The 14,130-nt window shown below is 33.8% G+C and overlaps 1 protein-coding gene and 1 non-coding gene across 2 annotated transcripts; both read right to left on the bottom strand.

Annotated features, from left to right (window-relative positions):
• Window positions 1-3,234: 3,234 nt before the first annotated feature.
• Window positions 3,235-3,441, bottom strand: LOC112416889 (small nucleolar RNA U3). The gene has a single exon (XR_003007401.1). It is a non-coding gene; the product is annotated as a small nucleolar RNA U3 (small nucleolar RNA).
• Window positions 3,442-4,550: 1,109 nt separating this feature from the next.
• LOC11422206 (uncharacterized) lies at window positions 4,551-11,757 on the bottom strand. The gene is made up of 14 exons (XM_003625029.4): window positions 11,592-11,757; window positions 11,392-11,493; window positions 11,250-11,303; window positions 11,091-11,152; window positions 10,892-10,989; window positions 10,710-10,761; window positions 10,126-10,218; window positions 9,510-9,620; window positions 8,528-8,867; window positions 7,915-8,363; window positions 7,504-7,613; window positions 6,283-6,341; window positions 6,017-6,204; window positions 4,551-5,020 (listed from the first exon to the last, which is right to left on the bottom strand). The coding sequence occupies exons 1-14, from the start codon at window positions 11,626-11,628 to the stop codon at window positions 4,823-4,825; spliced, it is 1,953 nt and encodes a 650-aa protein (XP_003625077.2). The 5' UTR covers window positions 11,629-11,757; the 3' UTR covers window positions 4,551-4,822.
• Between the last annotated feature and the right edge of the window lie 2,373 nt (window positions 11,758-14,130).

Here is a 14,130-nt window from a genome sequence, read left to right as displayed (position 1 = left end):
TGATGGAAATGAAAAGTGAACTTGTTATTGATACTTATGAAAATATACAAAGAAAGGTAGCTTATATACAATGTCTAGCTGGTTGCTTGAAGCACAAGCAATGTAACAAACTCTAGATCTTATTTGCTAACCTCTAACAAACTTGTAACAAACTCCATAAACAAACTAAAACAAAATGTGATTAATCACTGATTGTGATTATCACTAAACTAAACTTGAATTAAAACAAACTAACATACCGAACTGGGAAGTCTACTCACCTCTAACACTCCAAGCTCATTAAAACATATAGTTACATTTCAAATTAAATGTGCATTGCTATGTCTTGGTGTCCAACGCCGCTGTGACACCAATACATGTAGTTACACTAAATTACTTCTGTTTTCTTAAACAATCATCGGTGTGATGTACGTCCCCATATCAGTGTCTGATGCCCATTTAGTGCTTCATAGATAAACAGTAAACATAAATAGGAGAGCTACACAAATAATGAAGCATTGCTGACTGCTGAGCTGCACTATGTAGACTAATGAAACAATAAAACTCAGAGAGAGATAAATATTGACAGTTCAGTTCCAGGCCAAATGCATCAGAAATATACCATATCACTCAATGCTCTCCTTTAACCCTCACATCTCCCCTTGGCAGTTCAGTTTGTGCGTGCGCCATAAGTTTCAACTCCTACATAGATGCAATAAGGCCGAGATTTGTGTTAATGAAAAACAACAACGAAAACAAACATTATAATTCTTATAATTGAGTCAAGCATTCGATGTAGTTAGAGTTTCTTTGTTTTATTTTGTTTGACTGGTTATAAAAATGGACCAAATAAGTAACACTTACAGCAGTCAAAGTGGTCCGACTTTCTCTGAAAGTTTTGACCTCATCAAGTTAATTCTGCTACCGCTCTTCCAAAAGATGCGAATTCTGCCCCACACATAAGGCTAAGTTGAGTTAAATCAGTTCCTTGAATATATAGAAAGACCGCATAATGGGGAACAAAAATTACACACTTATCTAATATAAAGCAAGAAATAAAATCAACCTTTAAAGCATGAGTTTTTCATTTGGTGATTTGATTCTTTGGAATAACAGTTAAATTTGGTAAACTCATGGATTCTTCCCATCACTAGGTCAGTCAACAGTTAAATTTAAATTTAAAAAGCATAGTGTCTTTTAAAGAATATCACAGAAGCCAGTGTTGGCAATCGAGGATAGCTGAAAATATAGCTGTTTGTCCAAATTTCGCTACGCAAGAGTGTTATAGCGACTGGCGCCTCTATTTGACAATATTTTGTACTAAACAGTAAATAGCATTGTAAGGGTTATGGTCTTTAAACAAGTAGTTGTAGAATACAAAAGCAGAACTTCCACTATTGAATCAATGAGACAGTACAATTGGTGAGTTTGGAAACCACAGAAGTAATGCACTAAAGGGAAATTAGAAGAAGGCAAAATACAAACTTAAGCCATTAAATTGGAGTATGAAAGATAGAAAGGAAATTTTCATCAATTTTCAACACACCAATCATTGTGCTATTTTTACACCAATGGAATTTTCGTATTCAACTTCTCGCCAATGGAGTTTAAACAATGAAAAAGGACAAGACATTACAATTCAAAGCCACGCTAAATTCCTTTGTCCCTGGCATGGAGTATTGTAAACTCTTCGCAGGAAGGAGCAAAAATGCAAAATCAATACACAAATAAAGGCCAACTAGCACATATGTAACATCACTAGTGTTCAAAAATTTTGAATTTCATGCACGTGATTATCTCTTTGACTAGTATAAATCTTAGTTCCAAATCCGATAAAAACAACAAGGTGTAACTAGGAAGCAATTTCATTGCAGCAGGGTCCATTTTCGTAGCAAGCTGAAACACAATTTTTAAGTGCACTAGATGTGGCGACAAAGAAATAGATCACAATTTGCATTGATACGATGTCACTGCTGTAGAACATAAAAGGAAACTCTGAATTCATTTCAAATGAATAAATTGAAGTAACAATAGGAGCAGCATAGAATGAGTCAACATATGATTCAGAAAAAAGAGATCCCCTGCCAGTGACATCCTCTAAATTATCAGCAGTGTCATCATCAATCATACTCAGAATAGGTAGTTTACCCATGCAACAAAATTTGTAATTTTCATTACAGAAGCTACTATCCTACTATATCCATAACCAAAAGAAAAATGATCCAGTTAAGAACACCAATGACAATCAGCTTCAAATAATCTATCACAAAGACAATAGCAATCATGATAGGGTTGTGAACCTGGTTGCAATTCTCAAGCAGGACTGGTGTCACATAAAAGATTAATACACAGACAAATAATACGGGAAAAATGTTATTAGCATTCATGTATGTGCTGATGGAACAATGTATGAAATTAGAATGAAACCAGCACTTAAAACTGAGTTCAATTGAAGAAGATAGAATTGAGATTCTGGGTTTCTAGAAGTAACCATTCATCACATGGCCAAATGGTGTTCAACAACAATTTTGCAATTTCCATGTAATTTTGTAGTGTCAATGATCGTCTTTTTTGATGTGGCCAGTGGACCCATAATTTTTGCCATGAAAATCACTCACCGGATTCACTGATTCGACCATGAAAATCTTCTCCCAGGTGGAAGGCACGGCAATTGCGGTGCAAGGAAGCAACACATCTGCAGTCGGGGAAGCTTCCCGTAAATACAACCTCCATAGGAAGCTGGATGTTGCACATATCTACCAGTTTTACCATGTTGTCAAGCTCCACGTTAAGAATCATCAACTGAGTGATCAATATCCGACTTATGGTAGATTCTATATACTGAAAATATATTGATGACATTCAATCAATAATGCAAATAACTAACATCAATAAAACCAAGATTCTAATGATTTGTACATTGGAGGTATTGCACAAATGTAAATATGATTCAAAATCTTCTTCTAAAGTATTTGTGAAACAATTGCTATGACCACAGACTGTTAACATGAAAAATAACATAAAAAAATAGCGTAATAACCTCAAAACAGATTATTACTGCTAAGACAAATTAAAATTCGAAATTTTTATCTAAAATCGAATCAAAATTAATTTAGGTTAAAAAATTTTGGAACTTTATCTTTCATGAGTTGTTCAAGATCAAACCCATAATGAAATCCACAAAACTCAAATTACAATAAAGCATAATCTACAAGTAATTTGATTAGGGTTCATAATGCTGATACGACGGCGTTGAGTCTGTAAGAACACCATGCAACCACCCCAGACAGCGTGTGTCTGAGAACGATCATCTACAGCACAAGATGATGATGTCTCAACATGAGAAGAATCATCTCAGCCGTTAATCACGCTCTGATCGCACGGTTGTCTTTCATCATCCTATAGGAATCATAGACACAGTAGTACCATCCTATAGAACAGATCCTGTTCAAGTAAGGTCGTGACCAATGATTCACGCGTGTGCTATATAAACATTTGAGTTCTGCTAGTTTCAAACGATGTGGGACTAAAAGCCTGTTTCTGTTGTAATACTTGGTTATAAAAACGCTTCTGACTCTTGAAAATTGCAGCTGTATCAGTGTAGGATCAACCTCTCCATGCCCAGTCATGAGAGTGGCTGCACCATAATTCACGTTTGAAGCTTTCCTGATGCAATCATGGGGTGGGATATGATTGTCAAGTACCGAGCTGCAGCTGGTGCAGTAAAATATAATGCACAAGAGAGCAAATAACAGTCCTCTTTTATTGATATGATTGAGATGGTGTTAGCAATGTGCTAAGAAAATAAGTCTGGGAAAAAGCATAGATACTAAACCACATAATCTAGTGGGGGTAGAAAAATGAATAGGGTCTTGATCATGGTTGATAAATGATCTTTTGTTTTCTGATCAATCCTTGTGTGTAAATACATTTTGTTTTATTTTTAAAAGCCCTTGTGTGTAAATATAATTTCATATTATGTAATCGTTTGTACAGACTATTTGGCTTGTTAATTATGCACGTTAGATATATCATGGTAGTTTAATGGTTGTATTCTCATTACCTTCGAAATGATATTCTGAAATTTATTCCCCAATTCTACACTTCATGTAATGCTTTTTCTGGTTTTGTTTACTGAAACATGAATTTTACTGTAAAAGAAAAATATATTCAATACATTTGCTCTGTACAGTATACAATCCATTAATCGCACTAATATAGAACATTACTTCTTTATCAATCTACTTCAGCTCCCAAACCATTATTATATCTCCCGACAAAAATGATTTGCTATAACGATATATAGAGTATTATTGATTATCTCCAGACAAATAGTTTTTGGTGTTTGCCCTAGAAATGTTTTCAAAGATCTCTGATATCTAAATTGAAATGTCGTGAACAAATTATTTAATGTTTATATACAATACTAGCTATATTAGTGCAACTTTGTGATGAAACTATTCAGATATCAAATAGCATCATGATATCACACATGATAAATGTTTTTGTTACCAAGAAACGTAAACAAATTTCTGTAGAAAATGACATAAGTAGCAAATTGAAGTCAAAAATAAGATGGAAAAGAAAATTTGCTATAGAAATGTTAATGTTTGAATAAAATGGAAATCTTGGAAAGTAATTCTCAATTCCAGCCGAAAAATCAATGCAAAAGCCAATATATGCCTAACTACGGTATCTTTTGAAACCTCGTTTGAGATTTAGTCCGATTAGTCATCAACCGTACGAAGGACAAGTTTGCTAACAAACTCTTGTTCTACTAAAAAAACTCGGTCATCTATTTAAATGAAACATAAATATTCTTATATACATTTCAAAAGGCATGTTAGCAATCTGATAAGGACTCTGCAAATTGGGAGGCTTCCAAGTCGAGCTCTTGTCTCATGACACAGTTCATAAACCACTCACTATCGAAAGTCCTTATACCTTTCTTTGCAGCCATCATTGCTTCTTCAATGTCTTCTTCGCAAGTCACAAAGATTGTTGTTGATGCTTCATTTACTTTTTTAAGTCCACTAATAACCTAATACAAAAATTAATGAAACTTGTTAACTGGCAAAGTTCAGTTCCTCAAAGGAAAAAGGAAAACAGGTCGTTCATAGAAGTGCTGCAGTGATGTCAATAAGATGTATCATTAAATAAACATACTATATGGACATGGACTCAATCCAGAAAATGCATCCAAGGTGCATCATAAATGATTATTCATATGAATATATATCTAATTGAAACAGCTTAGAATACAAACTAAAAGTACATGTTTAGCATAAAGGAAATAGAATGAGTAATGCAAAATCAATAAACTGATATATATTTAAACAAAAATATATTTATTTTAATTCCCTAGTATTTGTCATTATTTGTTACGCAGAATTGAGTTCTCTCCCCCAACAAAGGGTATAGTACATAAAGAGAAAAAAAAACTAAATAGACCATGAATTTTCAGACTATCAGTAGTTTTGAAACAAAAGTTAAAAGTTAAAACATGAATAAATATAGAATGGAGGATGCATAAAGCTTGATAATGACACTATACTCTAGTTCCAATATCAAAAACTATTAGATTATAGGCTTCATCACACTTAGGCTCCTTTAGATTTTAATTGCACAGACTGAGTCCCCTTAGTAGTATCACTATTGTTAAACAGACTATACACATCTCCAAATTCGGATTCTTAAAACCATTTAATTACTTGTGTTCCAATACTTTGTACTTTTAGCACACTTAGCATATGCATGGGAAGCATTTAAAGTGGTCCCAATATAAAAATAAATAAATCGCTGGTGTTCTCCTCATAGGTAACGGTCAAATTATAATTAAAAAAAAACAGAGATAGCAAAAATAGAAAAAATGAGATTTCTTTGACAAAGAAGAAGAATAATAGAAAAAATTAAAATGTCAATCTTTACCATTCTTTTTTTAATTAATATACATTAGCCGTAGATGAAAGGAGAATACCTATATAATTTTTTTAAAGGGAATTTAAAATTTAAATTCCAGAAAAATAATAGAACTTACATTACCACCAGCAGACCTAACAATAGCAGACAGAGTTTTTGCAGGAGTTTGAACATTAGCTGCAATACATATATTATAACCCTTAAACAAAGAATGGGGACAAGCTTTTGCTCGTAAAACTGCACTTCTTAAATCCGATTTGTACTTCAACAAATAATCCTTATCATTCAGAATGTGAGGTAATTCATCTGCATATCCATTTTTAAGATTGTGTTAGTGGCCGGAATAATAACTCACTGTAGACAAGAAAGTTTGGTCCATCTTACCAACAAATCTGCCTTCCCGAAAACTTTCTTTTAACCAACTCGATGAGACCACCCAAGCACTGTGTAGTTAACAATATCTCCATGTTATAATTATAAATAATCAACACAATGTGTACATGTAAGAATGTGGTAGGGCATATATTAGTGAGTAAGAACAACTTCACAAAAATATAAAACAATAATCAACACAATGTGTACATGTAAGAATGTGGTAGGGCATGTTTTGTTTTAATTATATTTTTAGGATCAATTAATCATCCAAAGGATGCTGTTTTTCATTTTACCAAGTTGGGTGTGGTGTTGAATATGAAATAATGCCATGGTTAGTGTAAAATGAATTCTTGATACCGCAAAGAGAAAAAAAAAAGTATTCATTTGAAAGCAGCCATTAATCATCAGAAAAAAGGTTAAGCTTTCTGTAAGTATCCATCTTCATACTTATTGGCATGCACCCTAGTTCAATATAAAATTATAAATGGCCTTCACTAGTTACTTATTCAGTTTATTCCATCTGTTAACACCTGCATGCACCATCGCCCACGTCCCTCGATAGCTGGACACACTTCAAAGACTACTTCTAGCCCGGTTTTCATCCAATGTCCAACACTCGAATTTCCAATATTGATACTAATTTTTTACTTGTTTAACTTGATTAAAAGGAGTAATGGACACCAAAAACAATAAATTGGTAAAACTGGTACTGTACTTCCACTAATCATGTTACATGGAACCAACAATATTAAAGAATATCCTCAATTCAAAGTATGGGCCACTACCTTTCGGCACATTTCAATGGTAAATTTGAAATCGAAAAATTGGAAAAACATTTTCCCAACCTCAAATAGTTCTTAAATGACCAGACTGAAATTTTGAGGAAAACTAAACAATTAAAAAATATGAAAGTTTGCAAAAAAAAATAATGACTCAGGCAAAGACTGTAAGTTAGCTTTAAATGGCGCAAAAATAATATTCTTTATAAATTATAAATTGATAAAGAGAATGTGAGGCGATCAGCACATCTGGCAGCAGTAGTATAGAAACATAAGCAAAATTCATAACACTAGAGATTAGGGTAATCCGGAAATGTACTTCCAAAAATTTATTTAAACCAAGAGATGCTAAGATTTTAATTATCTGCAAATTATTAGACAATTAAAACCTGATTTCAACTATAAACAAATTTCAGTTTAAATTTAGGCTTGTTGGAAGTTTTGAACCTACCCGGAACAGAGAGCAGTACAGAAATTCAGAGTTTTTCTCACTTGTCCTGTGACAACATGTGTGGTTGAGCTTCCATCAGAGGCAATAGTTCCACCTAGGTCTTCAATCACCTATATGTAAAACAAATCTCTAAGAAATCTATACTCCAAAATATAATTAATTGCCAGGATCTACAAACAGAAAAATTAGGAAGCACAAAATTAGACCCCTATTATTTTTCCTACCATCTGTCGTAAACCGAACCTTAAAAAGAGTGGTACATCCGAAAGATAGAGATCGGGTCTCTAAATAAAAATTACAATTTGAGGAAAAAACACAAGTTACTCGTCAGTTTTTTTTTTAAAAAAAAGACTAAGATATTACTCATCAGTTTACTAAAGCATTTATAAAATGCATGGGTTTATCACAAACCTTTGTAAGCTGTGTTTTCTTAGCGTCATCGGTGATGTTCATCAACATGATTCTAAAGCATTGTTTAGTTGATGGCAGTTTTAGGCTGATCGGAGCTTCTAAATGCATATGGTCTCCAATACATTTTTCAGAGTTCTTTGTAATTGAAGTATCACAATGAGGGGATTCCGCAGAACATGGATTGGCCCTACCAGCCTCGGAGACAAAACCCCAGCTAGAATCTGATCGACAGTCAACAAACTGGCTTCCCCTCACTCTCTTTGACTTCAACGAGGATGAAGAGGCTTCCCAGGCCCTCTTTAAAACTTTTGTAGATTGAGAACAATTCACCGCATTAGCATAATTTTCTTCCTGGGTACAATCTGCACCATTTGCTTGTCTATCATCATTTGCTCTGGCAGAATCCACAGTGTCATTGCAGCAGTTCTTAGGATTCTGACTGTCAAATCCTGTCCATTGTCCAAGAGATCACAACTTACAAAAAATATAAAATGAAATACCAAATAGTCCTGATAAAATTTTATTTACTTTTTCTAATTCCAGCAAAAAATATTAATTTAGAGAATAATCTCAATTGGCAGTATGGGAGACAGACAGATTGATGATTAATTACCACTGAGTTTTCCATGTCCTTGTGAAGATCCAACTTTTACCAAAGCATTGGGTTTACTTTGACTTGTGTCTGTTCTATGGGAAGATTTCAAGTTAATGAGTAGTTCATCTGAGAATTCGAGCTGCTCATTTTCAACAATTGCAGGTGTAAAGGAATTCTGATGAGGCTGTGAGGGGAGACACTTCCCAGAGTTAGCATTGTCATCAAACAGTTCCTTCTTTAGGTGGAGAATCATGAGAGTTGAACCACCAGGAAAGCATAATGCTTTACGAATATCAGCTTTTACTGGGAACCTGCGGGCTCTACCTTTTGTATCCACCTGTGCTATTGATGAAAAACCCTGCATTTTTGGTTGAATAAAAGTTAACTCCCTCCCTTCAAAAAAGTTGTAACTCCCAAACAAAAGAAGCATATTTTAGTGAATAAAAATCATGCTTCTAAATTCGGCAAACTATCAATATAAATATTTATCTTACTATATTTACTGGCCTCTTTGCATAAATGTAAAAGTTTTTCTTGCAACGATAAAACAAGAAACCAAACACAATGGAATTCTTGCAAGGATGATCACGAATCTATAGAAAATTCTAGAGTAAAAAATGAATAACAATCATTCATATAAAAAACAGCTGTCTGTGGAAAATTCTAAACTCAAAAATGAATGGCAGCCAAAAATGAATATTTCTTCACTCATATATTATACTGTATTTTCTGTAGTGTAGCTTCTGTAGTGTGGTATTGGACCAGCTGTCTTGAGTACAATTCACAGTATAATCCAGATACTTCTAAAATCTAAAGTCTATTGGAGTAAGTTACAGTTTGCGATAACCATATATTATGATGTAAGCAGATCCTTTCATTAAGTCTATAGACCAAAGATTTCATAATTCAGATCTACACTCTTTGAATTCTCTCTCAGTTTCTATACTTCAATACTGAGATCTGCTCAAGATTCCAGAGATTTTTTTTGTTAAAACGCTACCTGTTTAAGCCAAAATCCTTCAGATTCTTTGTCTCCCCAACAGAAAATAGAGCGAATGCCAACATTTTGAAGTCTCTTCCGGAGCTCTAGAAACAATATCTGACCAAAACCCTGCAGGATATCAACTAGTAATTAGCTAAGAAAACTTACATGAAGCCATAGATTATAGCTATTTATTGTGAACACCTACCAACGTATGTAAAAAGACAGCAGATGGCATGAGTAGGAGAATTCAGAAAAGGTGTAACATTTCATATAAGTAGATACAGCTCAAAATGATTGAGATGCAAATAAGTGAGAAGAACAAGCAAGTTACAAGATGATCGTGTATGTTTTCACTAAACGTCACTAGCATAAACCCTGGTACTGAGAATACTTATCATGAAGGTATCTAATTAACTTCATTATACGCTTGAACAGCGAGCAAACTACAATTAGAATTTAGATCTAAATCAGAAGCTTTATATAAAACTTTGTGTGCAAAACCAAAAGAACCGTGCTGTGATTGACCATTGCAAGTTTATTTCATGAAACTCACTCCTGGCGTGACATTTTAAATTAAAAAAGAAAAAACTGAAAACTGGAATATAAAGGAATATGTAAAATATAAGCTGACCTTCCGTTGATAGATTGCATTGACAGCTGCAAGTGGGATCTCTGCATATTCTGTGTCTGCAGGGACGATTTGATAAGTAATTGCAGCCAAAACCTGAAAATGATGAAAGTGGATTAAAAGTTAAGGTGCTATAACTTATAACGCATTTTATTATATTTCCCTTATGTCTACCGCTATGCATTGTTTTCTAGCTCAAACTAGATGAAGGAGCAAAAGTATTGTTTTCTTTTATTTCTAAGCTGGATGGTCTTAGCCTCTTAGGATGGAAAAGGAGAGTATCAGCAGAGATCAATTAGGACTATTGTTGAGACACTGTCAACTTACTTGTAGAACCGACACTGCATGCATTGATGGCTAAATGTAAACACACGCCGTAATTTGATACAAAATCACAAAGACTAGTATCATGGGGATAAAAAGGTTAGACTTTCTGTTTTAAGAAATAGACACGCACTCTTCTTAATTTGGAAATGTACTAGGATAGTGTATTAGGTTATTTATGGCAGCACAGTACAAGACCAAAATATGAAGTCATAAACATAAAACACCAATACAAAACAGAAGTATAGTCATCAAGCAAATACCTTTCCTGAATCTCCAGCCAAACTGGATTTCAGAAGTAGTGTTCGATATTTCCTGCAGGAACAAACAATCAATACTGTAAACAAATAATCAATTAAAATCACCATAGTTACTAGTTAGAGCAAAATCTGACGCGGATTATTGTCACACAGGAGAAGCAAAGACAATGAAAAGTATGTAATACCCATTAGTCACACATCTCTCAAGAAACTTTGATTGCTTTCCGGTATTTGCAGCATAATTCATCCCAGGTAGCTCAGTCATATACATCTGTAATACCTCCTGTAAACCCAACAATTTACATTCAAAGCATTACAAAATTAAAATTTCTACATTTATATATAAACATGAATAACAACGGAGAGACGCCCATGTTACACTACCTGAAGGTATGATTTGGTAATATCATCAACATCTTTAGGATTAACCAGCATGAACTCATGTTCTACGAATATATCAACCCAAGAGCAAGCATTATAATCACACAGATAAATACTTAAGATGAATATTTGAATGAATGACGCGTAAAATTAGGGATTTACCTCTTTCTTCAGGAGTGAAATTCTCAGAAGCGTTTTTATGGTTTGCAGAAACATCTTGAAACATGGTAAAAATCGTTAATTAACGAATTGAATCAAATGAATACAAATAGAAGCGTTGGTAATTGGAAACAAAAGATATTACCAGATACTTTGATATTTCCGCTACGAGGAAGAGAGATTAAGAGTTCGCTGGAACTGGAATTGCAGGTGAAAGTACTGGCTTGGACGGTAATTTCGCAGTTACCTGCGAAATGAAGAGAATATAGAAATCGAGAGATTAGAAATGGAGTTGTGAATGAAAAGGGAGGTGAATTGAAGGGTTTTTAGGGTTTGAAGATTCACCGATGAAGATTGAGGAATGTTTTCTTTTTGGCGCCATCTTTTTTGTTTTGGTGTTGCGATTGGGTTTGATTCTTCAACTTTATAGAAGAGGAGGGAGGACGGTCAATGCCTAATTTTAAGCTAGTCAAACAAACTCACTTTTGTTTTTTATGAGCGGATTCAAATAATAGTTCATTAAAAAAAAGTCTATAAGCGTATAAAATGACAAAAAAAATGAGGTTTCTTCTGCTTAAAATCGAAAGTGAATGGAATGAAATAGAGTCAAAGCAATGAAGAAATGGATCATTGCAAACTTCTTGAACAACATATGAAGTTAATAACAAGCAAATGATGCTCGAACCTTTGAACTTATTCTAGATTGACCCACCTTGCCCCATTAATATGTACTCCCTCCGTCGCGCAATAAATGACCTGTTTGAAAATGTGCAATTTTGACCTAACTTACTTCGACCATATTTTTCTACTAATATACAAAAATAAATAATATCATATAAGATGTCGTTAGATTCGTCTCGATGAGTATTTTTAAAATATCAAATTTTCATAATTTTTTCCAATATATTATTCAAGATATTTAAACTCAAAATTACGCATTGATATGCGTAATTGGGTCAACTGTGTCACTTATTAAGGGACGAAGGGAGTATTTTTTATAGGGTCCAACATGCTTACTCCGAACAAAATTACAATTTTGCACGTTTTAGTCAAAAAAATATGTCGAGGTGTCTAAAAAATGCAATGAAACATTGCAGATCTTTTCGATGTAATTTTATAGAGGTCTTTGCAAAAAAAAAACTCAATTCAAAATTTGATGACTAATACCTCAAATTCGTCCTTGAATTTTGCGGAATATCTCTAATTAGTCCCTGAATTTTACAGACGTCCATCAAAATGGTCCCTCCATCCAAAAGTTCTGTTAGTGGTGATGATGTGTCCTCTTGCATGTAGTGTTGTCTTGTACACGTGTCAACAAGGCAGCCACGTGTACAAGGACTAAATTGATGAAAATGGTAAAGATTCGAGATTTAACTTTTCAGTATAATTTTTCATGTGTTTCCAATTATACCCATCTATTACATGTGTTGTCCTGGATCGATTTGAGACTTACTGTCATAATTTGAGGACTAATTTGATGGATTTTGTTATAATTTAAGGGCTGATATGATTGATTTTATTTGCAGAGAATGAGTACAAGGAGATATGGCATGAGAGGACTAGTGATTTCAAATGACATGCATAAACAAACACCACTGAAGGGTCCTGCTCCACAAAATCCAACTGCTCCTGGAGTTATTAGAGCCCTAAATCCAAATTACGGGTCATCCGCTTCTACTCAACCCCAATACATGGAGTTTATCTCAACTCCAGGATTTCCAAAGCATTGATGCATGTTTAAATTATGCTTTTGGACTAGTTTAATTAATGTTTTTTGGACTTGTTTAGTTTATGCTTTTTTGGATATGTAATCACTTAAGAACATCACATGATTTTATGACTTGATGACTATTTAATGTTATTTTTTTGTCTATGTAATGACTTATGAACATCAAATATATGACTTATGATGGTATGCAAATGTTTGTCTTTTTATAATCAAAGTGTCTGTCTTTTGCTTTTTACTTCGTTCGGCAAATATATGCACCAAGGATCACAGTGATATCTGTTGTGAAAATTCAATGACCTATTTGATGGTATTTTCACTAATTTGAGGATCGATATGATGGATATGCATATAATTCAAGGACCAATTTGATTGAAATTTTTTGACAGAAAGGTTTGATTCATTCATTGACAACCTCTTTTCATTACAACATTACATGGACTTGGCACAATACAATAGCATTTAAACAACACAATCAAACAAAATACTTTTATCAATATCTTAATCAACCTAAGCTCACTTCCTACACAATCAACTTTATCCACCAACCTTGCCCTCCAAACCTCTTCTCTGTCCCCATCATTTGACTTCTCCATCAACCTTGCATTTCTTCCATGACCAACACCGTTGTTTTTAAAAATAGTCTAGTTCTTCAGCTTCATCAACCCACACAAAAAATTTACAATTTTCACAATCATCTTATACAATCAAAAGACAAAATCAATATAATTTAAAGAAAACATTCACACATCACATAACCATTGTTAAACAAACCTTATGCAGAGGGCAGGAATAGAAAGGCCTTCCTAGGTTATTGACAGTGTTTGCTTTTCTTACAACGCAAATTCTTGGACACCAACATTGAAGCTTTCTCACATCATCATTGTACATAGAGCTTGAAGATGAAGACCGGCTGTTGTAGTTGTTTTTGCCCATATGCCCACCACCCATCAATTATGAACACCGAATCTACAAGGTAGACCACTGATTTTTGAATTTCGGATTTAATCAAAAAAATTAGGGTTCTAAGTTTTTTGAATTGGGGAAGAACTTTGACATCGATTCATGGAAGAAATATTGAGGATTTTGAACTCTATGTGACGAATTATAACATTAGGGTTCAAAATTTATATATTTGGGGAAGAAACAATCGTTAAT

Source organism: Medicago truncatula, chromosome 7, assembly GCF_003473485.1.
Source record: "Medicago truncatula cultivar Jemalong A17 chromosome 7, MtrunA17r5.0-ANR, whole genome shotgun sequence".
In the NCBI taxonomy this organism is placed as follows: domain Eukaryota; kingdom Viridiplantae; phylum Streptophyta; class Magnoliopsida; order Fabales; family Fabaceae; genus Medicago; species Medicago truncatula.
This window is presented reverse-complemented; position numbering and strand designations above follow the sequence as displayed.